Below are 17,910 nucleotides of genomic sequence, written 5' to 3'. Positions count from 1 at the left end.
ACAAGCTTGCTCCCTCCTCCCTGTGGCTTCCTCTCACATATTTATACATGGCTATCATGTCTCCTCTCAGCCTTCTCTTCTTCAGGCTAAATATGCCCAGCTCCTTAAGCCGCTCCTCATAGGGCTTGTTCTCCAGACCCTTGATCATTTTAGTCACCCTCCTCTGGACATATTCCAGCTTGTCAATATCTCTCTTGAATTGTGGTGCCCAGAATTGGATACAATATTCCAGGTGTGGTCTAACCAAGGCAGGCTAGAGGGCTAGCATGACTTCTCTAGATCTAGACACTATGCTCCTATTGATGCAGGCCAAAATCCCATTGGCTTTTTTTGCTGCCACATCACATTGTTGGCTCATGTTTAACTTGTTGTCCACGAGGACTCCAAGATCTTTTTCACACATACTGCTCTCGAGCCAGGCATTGTCATAATTCAGATGGTAATAATTAAAAAAAATAATAATATGCTGGGTGATTTGGATCCCCCAAATGCTCTGAGATTTCTTAAGGCTGCAGGACCCTATAAAGCAGGTGTGATTTTGCAGATTTTTCATGGATTTGTTTTAAATGCTTTCCCCAGCTTTCCCCAGCAGTCAAGGGCCAAATGCTTGGCCCTTGACCGCTCCAGCTGGAGGTCAGCTGTGACCAGCAGTGCTGCAGAATTTGAAGAGGCACGAATGGAGGGCGAAAGGGAGAAACGTGCCAAGAGGAAGGTGCATCTAGGTCTTTAAGTGCAACTTTATAGTTGCTTTCTACCAGAGTTAAAGTCATGCTAGAGCACCTAGAGATTTCTAGAGAGAACACCTTCCCAGGAATTTCTAGGTTGACCATAAAATGTCCTAGACTGGGACTGAGGGTTTTCTAGAGAGGCCTTTACCCAGGTAAAGTGACAGCATTTTTTTATTTTTGGGATTTTCATTTTGTAGGGGTCTTGCACCCTTAACTCCAGCAAATGTAGAGGAGCAAGCGTGCTCTAAATCTGCCCCTGACATAATGGGGCAGCCTAGCTTGTATAGGTCAAGTTTTTTCTACAACAGGAGTGGGAATTGTGCAGAAATTTCTGAATACAACCCCAAACATCCTTATCTTTTTTTTTCTGGAAGATATCACATAGCCCATCTAGTGCAACTCCCTTCTGCCATGTAGGAAAAGCATGCTAGGATCACCAGCTGGTTCATATATGTCTATTTTGATTCTTCTCTGAACACTGTCCGGCTCTTTTACTTCTCAACTTCTAATCAGAATATGTGTCTGGAAGCCAGAAGTTGTCACTGGGCAAGGCCATAGTGTTGCCACATTTTTGTCACAGGGCTACAAACTAAGGATTTCTCATGGTTTCTTGGAAGAAGAGTGGTATGACCTCTTTCAAATGATCTATGTGAATCCTGGCTTCGAACAAATACATGTCTGCTACAGCATTCATTTCACCTGATGACCAATGGCAGGAGGAGGCCACTGTGGCTGTTCAGACATGGTTGCAACTCACATCAGTTCTTAACATCATAACTAATGGTGAGGGATTGTGAGAGCTGTATTCCATAAATATCTGAAGGTTAGTTCAAAATAATCTTCAAAACGCAGTGCCCAAACACGAATCAAGGAACATAAAAGGCACTGCAGACTACTTCAACCAGAGAAGTCAGCCATAGCAGAGCACTTGATGAACCAACCTGGACACAGCATATTATTCGAGAACACAGAAATGCTGGACCACTCCAGAAAGAATTACAAGAAATCTTAAAGATAAAAATCCCATGGAAGGCAGAATTATTTTTATTAGGAATGCATGAATTGAAAATTGAAAAAAAAAACTCAGACAAAATCCTTTTTTTAATAACAACGGCAGCAAGGATCTGCTACGCTAGAAGATGGAAACAAAAAGAAATACCAGACGAAAATGAGAGATTAAAAAAAATACTGGAAATTAAGTACATGGATAGACTCACTTTTCTTATATCGAAAAGCAGAGGAATGAATATGAAGGAAACGAATTGGGAAAAAGTGATAGAATATTTTAAACAAAGGAATAAAAAGATTCTGATCTAATTAAGTAAGAGAAGAGGGGAAGGAAGAGGAAAAGAAACAATATGAGGAGAGAGGAGAAAGAAAGGAAGATGGAAAGGACAGTAGTGCAAAGAACGAAAACAGACCTCTGTAAGATCCCAGGAAGTCAAAAACAATTTTTTTCTTTTCTTTTTTATTCTATTCGGGGTTTTAAATCTATACTCATTCCATAGATCTTTATATTTTTATTTTATTTTTTTCTCTCTCTTTCTCTTTTTGTCTCTTTCTCTACTTTATCACTTCTTTCTTTTCAGTAGTATCTTGATTTTCTCACTTTTTAGTAGCTTCGGCTATGTATCTCTATTTTAAATGTAAACTAGAAAATTTCAATAAAGAATATTATATATATATAAAAGAAATGCTGGATCACTCCAACAACCACAATGTCAGACTACACAGAGAAGCCATTGAAATCCACAAGCATGTGGACAATTTCAACAGAAAGGAGGAAACCATGAAAATGAACAAAATCTGGCTACCAGTATTAAAAAAAACTCTAAAATTAGAACAGCACAAAAACAGAGAGGAAACAAACAAGAACACCTAATCACCTCTCAACAAAAGATTGCTTCAGGCACTGCCAGGCAATCAAATGCTAATCAAGGTGGTCAGTTGAAACATTCACACCTAGCTCCAGCAGACAAGGGTCCTTTGTCTCACCCTGGTCATTCCACAAATATATAAACCCATTTTCATAGTTCCAACAGACCTCACTACCTCTGAGCATGCTTGCCATAGATGCAGGCGAAACGTCAGGAGAAACGTCTAGAACATGGCCATATAGCCCGAGAAAACCTACAACAACCTAGTTCAAAATAGTTCTGCACTGGCTACCAGTATTAAAAAACTCTAAAATTAGAACAGCCCAACAACAGAAAGGAAACAAACAAGGACATCTAATCACCTCTCAACAGAAGCCCCTTCTACACTGCCATATAGTCCAGGATAATCCACATTACCTGCTTTGTACTGGATTACATGAGTCTACACTGCCATATAATTCAGTTCAAAGCTGATAATCTGTTTTTTATATGGCAGCGTAGAAGGGTCCAGACAGAAAACACTGAAACAGGACATGAATGAAACAGCACTGTCCTTTTCGGGCTCCCTACTAGCTGATATGCAGAAGTGCCCTGTCTCTGATGCCAGTTGAGATACATATCTTTCAGGTCTAGTAGCCACTGGCAGCCTTATCCTCCTTGAATTTCTCCAATCCCCTTTTAAAGTTGTTCATGTTGATGATGCCGTAATGTCTTCTCTTTCAGGATATCCTTTATTGAGAGAGCAATTTATTTAAAAACTGAATCATTTTATCACAGAACAGTCTTACTTTGGACTGTATACTCACATTATGTATTCTTTTGCTGATTTTTAAGAAAATTGCAGGGCTTTGGAGAAATAATAACAGTATTTTTATATAAAAAGAGAATGGAAGAAATGGCTGAATTGAAGGCATATATATGATACATGATGAGCATTCTTTTAGAATGCCAAAAATGCAAAATTGGCCACTTTTGGTTTCTAATGATTCAGTGTCGATAAACTTTGTATCATGTAGAAAATTAATTTTATACAAGATTATTAAACATTTATAAAATTATCTTCAGGCTATGTGTATACGGTATATTTGAAACAGAAGCGAATATTCTTGTTTAGAGTTGGGTAAATATCTCCACAATATCATTATGCAAATATGTGCATGTACAAGAGTTCTTAAATTTAAAAAAACCTGAAATCCTTAAACATTTCTGTTCCGAAATATTGTGGATAAGAAGTGCTCAACCAGAAATTTGCAAGCAGATCTGATTCATAGAATCATAGAATCAAAGAGTTGGAAGAGACCTCATGGGCCATCCAGTCCAAGCCCCTGCCAAGAAGCAGGAATATTGCATTCAAATCACCCCTGACAGATGGCCATCCAGCCTCTGCTTAAAAGCTTCCAAAGAAGGAGCCTCCACCACACTCCGGGGCAGGGAGTTCCACTGCTGAACAGCTCTCACAGTCAGGAAGTTCTTCCTCATGTTCAGATGGAATCTCCTCTCTTGTAGTTTGAAGCCATTGTTCCGCGTCCTAGTCTCCAAGGAAGCAGAAAACAAGCTTGCACCCTCCTCCCTGTGGCTTCCTCTCACATATTTATACATGGCTATCATATCTCCTCTCAGCCTTCTCTTCTTCAGGCTAAACATGCCCAGTTCCCTAAGCCGCTCCTCATAGGGCTTGTTCTCCAGACCCTTGATCATTTTAGTCGCCCTCCTCTGGACACATTCCAGCTTGTCAATATCTCTCTTGAATTGTGGTGCCCAGAATTGGACACAATATTCCAGATGTGGTCTAACCAAAGCAGAATAGAAGGGTAGCATTACTTCCTTAGATCTAGACACTATGCTCCTATTGATGCTCCTATTGATGATTAAAGGTTCTAATTACCTGAAATGCTTGCTTGTATCTTCATAAACATCTTTTTATTGAACTTCTAATGTTTCTATTGACTGAATTAGTAGGCAATGGCCTTTTTCCGATTATGCTTTCTAAGGAGGCTGTCTATCACCACTTGCTCTCTTATAGTACGGATCTGACCTGGAGAGACATGCAACATTTGACAGTGCTTACCTCCAAAAGAAACCAGCTTCATGATGAAGTTCATCAGTGGCGGAGAAATGGTGTTGGCCTAGAATTCAACCACTTGTTTGGTTACGGAGTCCTTGATGCTGGGGCAATGGTTACAATGGCTAAAGACTGGAAGACTGTACCAGAAAGGTTTCACTGCGTTGGCGGATCAATACAAGAGGCCCAGTAAGTGAAAACTAACATTACCATCTCAGTTGAAAGTTCAAAGTTTTTATTACAATCAATGGGATTTACCTGTGCTTTAAATTCCCTTGCATCCTACGAAAGCATATTAGAATATGGGTTGTTGTAGGTTTTTCCGGGCTGTATGGCCATGTTCTGGAGGCAATTTTTCTCCTGACGTTTCGCCTGCATCTATGGCGAAACGTCAGGAGAAAAATTGCCTCCAGAACATGGCCATATAGCCCGGAGAAACCTACAACAACCCAGTGATTCCGGCCATGAAAGCCTTCGACAACATATTAGAATAACCTCAACAAACAAGGTTATAAAAACTGTCTGAAATATGAACTTTTTCATTCATTTATATACAAGCATTATTCATACCCTGCCATTTCTTCATTGAGCTCATGATGAGGTATTAGATAGATGTACTAGATCAGGGGTCTTCAAACGTTTTAAACAGAGGGCCAGGTCACAGTCCCTTAAACTGTTGGAGGGCCAGATTATAATTTGAAAAAACATGAATTAATTCCTATGCACACTGCACATACCTTATTTGGAGTGCAAAAAACACTTAAAAACAATACAATAATTAAAATGAAGAACAATTTTAACAAATATAAACTTATTAGTATTTCAGTGGGAAGTGTGGGCCTGCTTTTGGCTGATGAGATAGATGATTGTTGTTGTTGTTGAATGTTGCTGTTGTTGTTGTTGTTCTTGTTTATGTTGTCGTTGTGTGCTTTCAAGTCGTTTCAGTCTTAGGTTGACCCTGAGCGAGGGCTGGGTAAATGATCTTGGAGGGCCATATCCGGCCTCCGGGCCTTAGTTTGAGGACTAGTACTAGATCCTGCATCTGCCAGGTTTGTGAGATGGAACACAAAGGTCTATAGTGATTGCTAGAATCATAGTGAAGGAGGCTTCAAGGGTCTCTGAGTGAAATTAAGTAAGGGGCTTTGAATGAAATTAACAGCAAAAGAGAGATATACCCTTTCTCTGTAGAAAAAGAGCAGCACGGAAGAAAATGTTTTTAAGAAACAAGATGTGACATGTAGAGGTACTTTTCCTACACAGGATGTGTTGTACTTAACTTCAAAGGTTGTTTTTGAAGCGCAGAGGCCGCATGTACAAGAAGGTACTTTCCATCAAAAGGTCAAGAGAGGGGGCTGGAAAGAGAGTACTTTCCATGACAAAAATGTTCTTGTTTACTTGAGGTTATATATTTGGTGATCAAAAGCCAAGGGGGCACGGCAGTCACTTGAAGGGTAGCATCTGTGTATGTTGCCTGGCTGTCCGTCTTCTTCGTGAAGAAACTAAAATAAAACCTTGTTTTTTTTATATTTCATTGGGAGTGTCTCCTTCCTTTCATGCTCCCGCGACGTGGACCTAAGAAGACTCATTTTAGGGTCTCTAACAATAGCATTGGAAGAGACCCCAAGGCCATGTAATCCAAACCCCTGCCATTTGGAAATACACAATAAAACACCCGCAACAGATAGCCATCTAGGCTCTGTTTAAAAACTCCAGAAAAGGAAACTCCACTAGACATCGAGACAGTGTATTCCACTGCTGAATAGTTCTTAGCATCAGGAAGTTCTTACTAATTTTCAGGTGGACTTAGGTCCCTTCTACGCTGCCATATAATCCAGATTATCAAAGCAAATAATCCACATTATCTGCTCTGAACTGAATTATATGAGTCTACACTGCCTTATAATCCAGTTCAAAGCAGATAATCTGGATTTTATATGGTAGTGTAGAAGGGGTTTGAAAGTTTGAATCCATTGCTCTGTGCTGTAGATTGGTTGACTGTGGTCCATAGTCCATTTCATACCATTCCTGCTTAATAAAGCAAAACAAATACAGATACATGGTTTTGTTTTTGTTTTTTCATTGTTTTGTTGTGTGGTAAAGACTTGAGACTACTTCAAAAACTGCCTTGTACAGCTAGTTTTACTACTTTACCATGACAGCATTAAGTATTTTGTTTATTTTGTGTTCTCCAAGTCTCCAATTAAGGCCTAGGTAGACAAATGATTTTCTGATTATTCTCATGCGGGGAGGCAAAATGAGTCAGCAAACAAATCAATTAATACTAATTGATGGCAACAGCTAAAGTTCAATTGAGTTATTTGAGATACTAACCTAATGATGGACAATTTATGACTCTAACAGCCGCAATTTACTTTTTCATTGTTATCTTAGAAAATAGTGGTACTTCATAGGAAATGAAAATAATAACCAGCTCTGGCATAAAATCTGCTACAACTGATGAAAAGCTTGATTGGTTATTTGTTATTTGATGTTATGTTTACAATTAGATTTTATTTGAGAAAAACAAAATAAGGCACATTTTTAAGCCCCAGAGTAGGAGCAGGGAACCTGTAACCCTAGTATTCCTAATTTGGCATGTACGTGATCCCTGGAATTAATCAGGGAAAGAAATAATAGGAGAGATTCCCAACCTTTCTCGCCCTTTCCCTTTCCTGATCAGGAAATATGCAAGAGGGAGTGAGGACAAAACAGGGAAGGCTTAACGCTGGCACATGCTGCTTGTTTTGCTATTCACCAGGCAGGTTTGGTGGCTTTAGGCTTAGGAATTTGGGAAGTAAGTATACTGAAATACAGATTGTCCCCGGGTTACATACATCTGACTTACAAATGACTTATAGTTAAGAACAGGGGTGAGACAACAGAAAGTGAGATAAATCTACCACTTGGAAGGGAAATTCACTACTGGAAGAGTAATTATCATGCGGAAAAGGTGTCTCACCAACTCTTGTTCTCCAGACTCTTGATCATTTTAGTTGTCCTCCTCTGGACACATTCCAGCTTGTCAATATCTCTCTTGAATTGTGGTGCCCAGAATTGGAAACCATATTCCAGGTGTGGTCTAACCAAAGCAGAATAGACTTCCCTAGTTCTAGACACTATGCTCTTATTGAAGTAGGCCAAAATCCCATTGGCTTTTTTTTGCCGCAACATCACATTGTTGGCTCATGTTTAACTTGTTGTCCACGAGGACTCCAAGATCTTTTTCACACGTACTGCTCTCGAGCCAGGCATTGCCCCCATTCTGTATCTTTGCATTTTGTTTTTCCTGCCAAAGTGGAGTATCTTGCATTTGTCACTGTGGAACTTCATTTTGTTAGTTTTGGCCCATCTCTTTAATCTGTCAAGATCGCTTTGATTTCTTTGGAACAACGGGGCTATCACAGGGGGAGGCCATATAGCTATACTCCCCCATGTGTGATGGGGAATCATCGGCTGGCAGTAAGGCAGGATGTGGGGTGCCAGGATTGCCTCACTGCCCCTGATTTGCCACAGAGGCTGGTGAATCGGAATTCTGGACCTCATCAATGTGATGAGGTCCTTAATACCACTTCGTACTGCATCCAAAGAAGTTGGTTTATATCCATGAAAACTCATGCAATTTTTTAAAAAAATAGTTTTAAATACACTTACACATTATTTTTTCCCTCTCCCTTCCTCCCTCTTTTTCAATTCTCCCTGATATCAGCAGCCCTGATCTTACAGACTCAGAGCCATGACTTCCTTGACTATGGACCTCTTCACACTTACCTCCTCATTGACCTGCACCCTCTCTCCTTCTCCCATCACTTATGAGGGACAGGACAAGATGTGTTGGTGCCCTTTCCCCATCAAACTGGAGAAAGGGTGGCAGCGCATGTTGCCACGTTATCCTTTCCCTTATCATATGAGGAAAAAGGAGAGGAAAAGGAGAGGAAAAACACTTTCCTTCTTTTGTGGCTAAGGAAACATCTTGCAACGCTTCCTTGCCACTTGGAAAGTCAATGGGGTGGGGCTTGTTGAGTGTCTTGTGATGGTGCTTGGCAGGAACTGTCCCCAAAGTGCTACAAAGGGTCAATTTGCCCCAGTGTGGTGTGGAGGTGAGTCCAGGCATGTAGCTGGGGGGGGGGGGGCTTGAGGGGCTTCAGCTCCCCCCAAAATTCTCATGGTGGTTCGCAAAAAGGCCTTACTGGTGCATTATTTAAACTGTTATGTTTATTCATATCATGATCTGATCACCATACTCAATATATCCCATATGCATGGGGGTATTGGGGTAATGGAGAGCCCCGGTGGCACTGGGTTAAAGCACTGAGCTGCTGAGCTTGTTGATCGAAAGGTCACAGGTTCGATTCCGGGGAGCGGCGTGAGCTTCCGCTGTCAGTCCTAGCTTCTGCCAACCTAGCAGTTCAAAAACATGCAAATGTGAGTAGATCAATAGGTACCGCTCCGGCGGGAAGGTAACGGCGCTCCATACAGTCATGCCGGCCACATGACCTTGGAGGTGTCTACGGACAACGCTGGCTCTTCGTCTTAGAAATGGAGATGAGCACCACACCCCAGAGTCAAACATGACTGGACTTAGTGTCAGGGGACTACCTTTACCTTTACCATTGGGGTAATGATACAAAAGGTTTGCTAGGCTAGACCCTCTTTCACTCAGACACAGCCCCCCCAAACCCCCTCTGAAAAAAAATCAGCCCCCCCCCCCCCCCCCCCGAAACAAAATCCTGGCTACAGGCCTGTGTGAGTCAATTGTAAGGCGATGCAACAATCAATAAAGTAGGAAAATAACAGATTTCTTCGGGAATATGGAACTTGGGAGTGAGCTTGGGAGTGATCCTGGACTCATCGTTGAGCCTGAAAACCGGAAACCGGAAGCTACAGTTCAGTGCTGAGCAGCCAGACTACTGATGGGAGCCAGGCACACAACTCCCTTGCTGCACCAGCTCCACTGGCTGCCAATGAGCTTCCGAGCACAATTCAAAGTGCTGGTTTTAACCTATAAATCCCTATTCGGTTCTGGCCCAGTCCAAACATATTCTCTCCTATGAACCATCAAGGACATTAAGATCTTCTGGAGAGGCCCTGCTCTTGGTCCTACCACTTTTGCAAGCGCATTTGGTGGGAAGGAGAGACAGGGCCTTCTCTTTGGTGGCCCCTCAGCTATGGAACTCTCTCCCAAGCGAGATTAGTTCTGCCCCTCCCTCTTGTCCTTCAGGAGGCTAGTGAAATCCTGGTTATGGAACGAAGCATTCCCAGAATAATGGCTGAGACTGGTTACAGACCAAAGTGAGTGACCACATATGCGGACTGAGTTGAACATGAGTTTACCTTTAGTATATATGTATTTTATCTATATGTATTTTAATCTTGTATTGTTGTATGATGTTTTAACTTGTAGTAGTATCATTGAAATCCCCCGGTGGCACAGTGGGTTAAACCCTTGTGCTGGCAGGACTGAAGACCAACAGGTCGCAGGTTTGAATTCGGGGAGAGGTGGATGAGCTCCCTCTATCAGCTCCAGCTCCTCATGCGGGGACATGAGAGAAGCCTCCCACAAGGATGATAAAAACATCAAATCATCCAGGCGTCCCCTGGGCAACGTCATTGCAGATGGCCAATTCTCTCACACCAGAAGCGACTTGCAGTTTCTCAAGTTGCTCCTGACTCGACAAAAAAAGTAGCATTGAATCCTTGCTGTAAGACTGTCTGAGTCCCTCTATGAAGGTGAGAAGATCAGGATACAAAAGTTTTAAATAAATAAATAAACTATTGATATAATGAGCTTCCTGTCTAGTTTTGGCTAGAAACTTTCAAAAATCTTCTTTTGTTACTTCTAAACTCTTAGAATATATATATACCAGCCAGCAAGTTCTAGGACTTGTAGTCCTAAAAATAACCTTTTCAAGCTCTGCTTATTGCAAAATCTTCTACTTTCCAGTGTGATTTTTTGTTTTGTAAACTACATTAGGAATTGTTAACAGGATCTATATTTGACAGCCCATGAGAAGTTGCTGCCAATAACATTTCAGTACGGCTGGTGTACATGGTACGTTGGTGACAGAATAAGGAAAGGCAATGAAGGAATAGGCAGCCTATATAAATGTAATGAGAAAAGGACCAGTAGTTACACTCTGCCCTTATTACCAGAGCAAGTCTAGGCTAATCAAACTAAATGAGCAGAATAGCAGGTACATGCTTCTCTAATGGACCCACAATAGCATGTCCAAGCTATTTAAAGAAGTGCTTGCCAGAAGAGAGCCTGTTTTTTCTCTCAGAGCCAATTTTTTGAAGCAAGGCTGGGAAAGAGATTGAAAAACAACGCTTTACTGGACCTCAACTCCCCAAACCTCCCTATTAGCTGTGCTTGCTTGGAAATTCTGTAACTTCTAAGCAGGAATCCTGTTGGTAGTATGCACACATGGAAATGTAGGCTTTTGTGTCTTTGTTCAAGAGTAGAAAAAAATGGCCTGTGGCTAGCACACATCCTTTGTGACCCCTTTTTGAATCTCCGGAACCCTCCAAAGTCCCCAGTCTCTCTCCATCTATATAAATAAAAATGTAATGTCCGTTTGTGGTATTCACAGAACTCAAAAACCTCTGGGGCAATTGGCACCAAATTTGGACACGATACCCCTAAGAACCCAATGCATGTTCTCCACTCAAAAAACCCACAAAAACATAAAGCAGAAAGGACTTCTGAACTGCATGTCCACAAAGGAGAAACTGCATGTCTACAAAGAGACCCATGGCTACGCCCCCTCCTCCTCCTCGCGGGGAAACAGCCAGCCGTTAAAGCCAGGCATGCGTGCATGGCCACACACACACACACAAGCGAGAGTGGAGTGGAGGTGGAGGCTTGCAGCATGGAGCCCCTTCTCTTTCCCTGCTATGTCAGGAGGGCAGTCTCCTCCTCTTCCTCCTCCTTTCCCTGTTGGAAGAGGAAGGGGCCGATGAGTGGAAGAAGGGGGGGAGGAGGAGGCAAGGAAGGCCAGCAGGTGGGGGAGGGACTTTCTGTAGACCCTTCTTTCTTTTTTAACTCTTTCCTTTCTGTCTGTTTGACCTGCTCGGCTCTCTCTGAGCACACATTTAACTCTCTCTCTCCTCTCTTAACATCCAGACCGGGAGGTAGATGCCTCTGCCACACTCCACCCGAAAGGACTCCTTCCCTTTCTTTCCTTTTCTTCCTTCCTTCCCCTTCCTTTCCTCCCCCCTTCTTCCTTCCTGTCCCTCCCTCCTTCCTTCTTCTCCTTCCTTTCCTTCTTTCCCTCCTTCTCTTCCTTCTTTTCTTCTCCCTTTCCTTCCTTTCCCTCCTTCCCTCCTTCCCTTCCTTCCTTTCCTCCTTCTTTCCCTTTCTTCATTTCCTCCCCCCCTCCTTTCTTCACCTCCCTCCTGCCTTCCTTCTTCTTTCCTTCTCCTTTCTTTCCTTTCTTTCTTTCCTTTCTTCCTTCCTTCCTGTCCTTCCTTCCTTCCTTCTTCCGTTCCTTCTTTCTATGTAAGATATAAATACAATTGTTATATAAATTACTATATAATACGTTACACACACACACACACACACACACACACACATATATATATATATAATACAAATTAAATGGAAGGGACAGTCAAGAAGTAACGAGAGAAGGAGGGAAAGAGGGAAGGAATGAAGGGGGGAAGGAAGGAGAGAAGGAGGGAGGGAAAGAAAAAAGGAAGGAACAAAAGACAGGGAAGGAAGGAAGGAACCAAAGAGTAAAGAAAGGGGGGGAAGAAACAGGTAGAGATGAAAGAAAGAAGAAGAGAAATAGGAAGGGAAAGACATAGAGGAAAGGAAGGAAAGAAGGAGGGAAGGTTGGCCACAGCAACGCTTGGCGGGTACAGCTAGTTTTAAAATATATTTGTTTATTTGTACCAACAAAATTCAACATCAGTAACATGCAAAAATTAAAATAGAATTAAATTACAAATAGAGTTAAAAGTGATTTAAAACACTGCAGTAACAGAAGCAGTAACAAATAAAGAGAATGTTAGATGCCAGTGGCCCATCAACAATTAGTTCTGAAAAAATTGTTTTAAAAAATCTTGGGAAATGTTTCATTCCCAAATAACAAGATAATGATTCAAATTTACTGCAAAATGTGGAGGATCTGCTGCTAGAGATCGTTAAGTCTTCTGTAGAATTAATGCAGCTTGACACAACCTTAACTGCCATGACTCAACGCGATGGGAGCTGTAATTTTACAAGGCCTTTAGCATTCTCTGCCAAAGAGTGTTGGTGCCTCATCAGGCTACTAGTCCTAGGATTACCTATCATTGAGCCATGGTAGTTAAAATGGTGTCAAACTGCATTAATTCTATATTGTAAATCAGGGGTTCTCAACTTTTGGTCCTCCAGGTGGTGTGGACTTCAGCTCCCAGAATTCCTAACAGCTCGTAAGCTGAGTTGTTGTAGGTTTTTTCGGGCTATATGGCCATGGTCTAGAGACATTCTTTCCTGACATTTCGCCTGCATCTATGGCAAGCATTCTCAGAGGTAGTAAGGTCTGTTGGAACTAGGAAAAAGGGTTTATATATCTGTGGAATGACCAGGGTGAGACAAAGGACTCTTGTCTGCTGGAGCTAGGTGTGAACGTTTCAACTGACCACTTTGATTAGCATATAATGGCCTGACAGTGCCTAGAGCAAACTTTTGTTGAGAGGTGATTAGATGTCCTTGTTTGTTTCCTCTCTGTTGTTGTGCTGTTGTAATTTTAGAGTTTTTTTTAATACTGGTAGCCAGATTTTGTTCATTTTCATGGTTTCCTTCTTTCTGTTGAAATTGTCCACATGCTTGTGGATTTTTCTGTGTAGTCTGACATGGTGGTTGTTGGAGTGATCCAGCATTTCTGTGTTCTCACATAAAATGCTGTGTCCAGGTTGGTTCATCAGGTGCTCTGCTATGGCTGATTTCTCTGGTTGAAGTAGTCTGCAGTGCCTTTTATGTTCCTTGATTCGTGTTTGGGCAATCCTGTGTTTGGTGGTCCCTATGTAGACTTGTCCACAGCTGCATGGTACATGGTAGACTCCTGCAGAAGTGAGAGGATCCCTCTTGTCCTTTGCTGAACGTAGCATTTGTTGGATTTTCTTGGTGGGTCTGTAGATAGTTTGTACGTTGTGTTTCCTCATCAGCTTCCCTATGCAGTCAGTGGTTCCCTTGATGTATGGCAAGAACACTTTCCCTCTGAGTGGATCTTTGTCTTTATTCTCATAGTTTGTTCTCAGTCTTGCAGCTCTTCTGATGTCTGAGGTGGAGTAAGTTGGCTGTGACTTAAAGTCCAAAACACCTAGAAGACCAAATGTAGAGAATCACTGGACATGGAAATGACATGACATCACTTATTTTATTTATTTATTTCCAACATTTCTACCCCGTCCTTCTCAACCCCCGAAGGGCGACTCAGGGCAGCTTACAACGGCAGCAATTTAATGCCAACAACATACAAAACACATTACAAACAACATTATACAAAAGATAAAACATTAGATTAAAACTTCTGTTCACTTCATTAATGGCCACTTATGGTTTTGAGTTTAATCTATTTTGAAGAAGAGTTTGGATATGTGAAATCCCAGAGCACTCCCGTTCCACATATAGATCAAGATGTCTGTTGCTTTTCCTTCCCCACTCTCAAGTTCTTTTAACACTGTTATCTTGAAAGATCCACACTGAAGTGGGAAGTTGCATTATACAAAAGAGGGCTGTGACCTACATATCTTTAAATTGCTTCAATGGCTGAGATATACAGGCCGTCCGCAAGAGACAAACAATACACCTCTGTGGTGTTTGTTTTGCTCTCTGTGCTCCTGTTCAAAAGATTTCACCTCACTTTCTGTCCCTGTGATAGTTGCATTTTGAAAAATGTAGCTTGCTGTGGAAACAAGGATTGATTGATTGATTGATTGATTGATTGATTGATTTATCGTGTCAGGCAACTGAACAGTTGTATTACATTTTTAACAGAACAAACAAACATACAAAAACACAGAATTTGCGAGCTTGGTAGTTGATTAAATGTCCTTTGACCAGTATCTGGCCACTTGGAGTGCCTCTGGTGTTGCTGCAAGAAGGTCCTCCATTGTGCATGTAGCCGGGCTCAAGTTGCATTGCAACAGGTGGTCAGTGGTTTGTTCTTCTCCGCACTCGCATGTCGTGGATTCCACTTTGTAGCCCCATTTCTGAGGTTGGCTCTGCATCTCGTGGTGCCAGAGCGCAGTCTGTTCAGCATCTTCCAAGTCGCCCAGTTTTCTGTGTGCCCAGGGGGGAGTCTCTCATTTGGTATCAGCCATTGATTGAGGCTCTGGGTTTGAGCCACAAGGATTGATGATATATCTTCAGTGGAGGCACCTTTTCCCCATGATCACTCTTCCAGGAGTGAATTCCTCATCGGGTAGATTTCTCTCACTTTCTGTTGTCTCAGCCCCATTCTTAACTATAAGTCATTTGTAAGTCAGATGTTTGTAACTTGAGATCTTCCTGTACAGTGACGAATTGGAGACTTTAACGGTCTCCCATTCGGGAGGAAATATGCAGGGATCATGAATATAAAACAGCTGTGAATGTGTAGCTCTTGTTTAGGCATCCAGAATGACCCAAAAGGACTCTGGTCAGTGACTCCAGTTTTTGGAACTCCCCAATAACACCCACTATTTTCATCTCTGCCATTTTTAAAAAATAGAGTTTACATTTTAATGTTTTCTCTTTGTTGGTGTTCAATTGTTTTGATTGGTTTTACACATTCTTTTTAACCATCAATTGTTATTGAGACATTTTAATGCATTGGATTGGTTATAAAGTGAACAAAAATAAGTAAAATTTAAAAAATAAATCAAATCCGGTGTATGCAAGTATCACAATTCTTGATCTCTCAAAGTCAATCATTCAAAATTTCCACTTGCACACTACCATATCTAATTCTACATCCAGTCCAAGCCTCTGATCTCTCACTTGTTCCAGATGTATTGCTGGGCATAACTGTGAATGAAAGATTGGGGTGTTATCTACTTTATACTCCCTCTTTGGAGGCTCGTGGCCTGCACAGTTGAGGTGTCTCATTTCACTATTTCATGTTCACCCCATAGACACAAAGGTTTCCATTTTTCATCACATAACCCCCACCCCACCCCCAGAGGTGGCGCTAGGTAATTTTCAACGGTAAGCAAACAGTATTTTGGTGCCCTCCCTCCACCCCACAACTAATCATTGATATATATTTTCTGTTCGTCATGGGAGTTCTGTGTGCCCTATTTGGTTCACATCCATCATTGGTGGAGTTCAGAATGCTCTTTGATTTTAGGTGAACTATACATCCCAGTAACTACTACTCGCATATGTCAAGGTCTATTTTCCCCCAAGAGTGCCTCAAGAGCACCCCTGGGCTATACTATACTATACTGCAAATGCTTATTTTGCGTAATCGTTGAGCCGCCCCTGCCCACCCCACTCTACCATTTTGTAGTTTGCTTGATGCAAAGTAATCATTGTCTGTTTGCTCATGTTACACTAATGCCTATATTCGTATTTCAATTTTTAATATGTATGTTCCAAAAAATATATGTGTATTATGGAAGCATTCATTCAAATCTCTTTTATTTGTTTTATTCATACACCCTAGGAAAATACCATCAACTGGCAAGTTGGTTTTGACTCTTACCACAGACGCTTGTGAGGGGAAAGAGAACTTTGTGCGTTACCTCGAACATGTTCAGGCAGTTATCACTGTGAACTCTACCAGGAGAGGGGACTTGAATATCAACATGACATCGCCAATGGGAACTAAATCCATTTTACTGAGTCGGCGCCCAAGAGATGACGACTCCAAGGTGGGCTTTGACAAATGGCCCTTTATGACAACACATTCTTGGGGAGAAGACCCCAGAGGTACTTGGGTTCTGGAAGTTGGGTTTGTTGGCATCCTGCCTCAGAAGGGAGTCCTCAAGGAATGGACATTAATGCTACACGGGACTCAAAGCGCACCCTACATTGACCAAATAGTCAAAGATTACCAGTCTAAATTGGCCATGTCCAAGAAGGAAGAGTTGGAAGAGGAATTAGATGAAGCAGTAGAGAGAAGTCTCAAGAGTATATTGAGCAAGAACTAGTGCTGCTTTGCATGCCAAGCGGTCTCCTTTCCCTGTTTGCTTTCCTGAAGATTTCCATTAGGCTTATTCCAGTTATTGGGCCAATCCCAATACTAGTCCTACCAAGAATAAACTCACTGAAATGAATGAGACTGAAGTTAATGGTTGACTAACAAGTCTTGTTTATTTCAATGAATCTATCCTAGATAAGACTAACACTGGATTTAGCCCACTGTATGTAGTTGATTATCCTAACTTTCTGATTTTATGATTGTCTACAGTGGAAATTTTTGAATTCTGAGCCACAAATATAATACTATCAACCAACTACTTGGTTAAAGTGTATGACTGTAACTATCATCATGCAGAGTTGGGATGTTCATTGAAGGATTTTGTTTTGCTCGGTGTGGTTTTGTTTTGCTTTGCTTTTTTGTTGTCATGCAACAAGTAACAACCTACAAAATTTTAATGTGTTCTTCTATTTTTTTATTTTAAGCTTTTGGACAGGTGAATGTTCAAACTGATCACTTGGATTTGCTGAAATACTGTCATGGAAGTTACAGTAGTGGATGAAAAACTCAGATTCCACAAGGGCAAATGATACGTTACTTTCTTTATGGTCCTTTTTAATGTTTACATTTTTATTCTACGGTTTTATACTACAGATCCTTAGCATACTGCTGTCCCTTCTGAAACTACTTATCTTTTTTGCAATAAAGGGAATCTTTGGGATCCAATAGCAGCTGGGGTGGGGGACTATTTTCTAGAGGAAACAGATGTGCTCCCCGGTTCTGGATCAGATTCTCTCATAAAGTGGGAATCTAAACATGAAGTGACCTCTTTAAACACACAATGTGCTGCTTGGCCTTAATACAAGTTCAAATATTCTTGGGATCAAATGAAATAGATTCACACCTTGAGAGAGGTTTTAGGATACAAGTTATTGTGTTTGGTTTTTCCACTTAAGGTTGTCACCAATTTCCTGTCACTAAGCATCACAGGACTCAAGAGGATGTGTCTCTGACGTGTCATGTGTGGGGTAATCAAATGTCTGGAACATGAGGAAAATTGTTCATGCCTTTCTAAACTCTAATCCCCATCTAGATCCTGGTCCATATTTAACTGACAGTATAATAACTCATCT

General features: G+C 41.4%; 1 protein-coding gene across 1 annotated transcript in view; it reads left to right on the top strand.

Annotated features, from left to right (window-relative positions):
- The window catches only part of PCSK2 (proprotein convertase subtilisin/kexin type 2), a 175,930-nt gene extending 158,311 nt beyond the window's left edge, over positions 1–17,619 (top strand). Inside the window, exons 11-12 of the mRNA XM_060784162.2 lie at positions 4,629–4,856; positions 16,301–17,619. Coding sequence (XP_060640145.2) covers positions 4,629–4,856; positions 16,301–16,787 — 715 coding nt within the window. The 3' untranslated portion in view covers positions 16,788–17,619. The remainder of the gene's footprint in view (positions 1–4,628; positions 4,857–16,300) is intronic.
- The last annotated feature ends 291 nt before the right edge of the window (positions 17,620–17,910 follow it).

Source organism: Anolis sagrei, chromosome 1 (genome assembly GCF_037176765.1).
Source record: "Anolis sagrei isolate rAnoSag1 chromosome 1, rAnoSag1.mat, whole genome shotgun sequence".
In the NCBI taxonomy this organism is placed as follows: domain Eukaryota; kingdom Metazoa; phylum Chordata; class Lepidosauria; order Squamata; family Dactyloidae; genus Anolis; species Anolis sagrei.
Note: the sequence above shows the minus strand (reverse complement) of the source record. Positions and strands in the feature narration are given on the sequence as shown.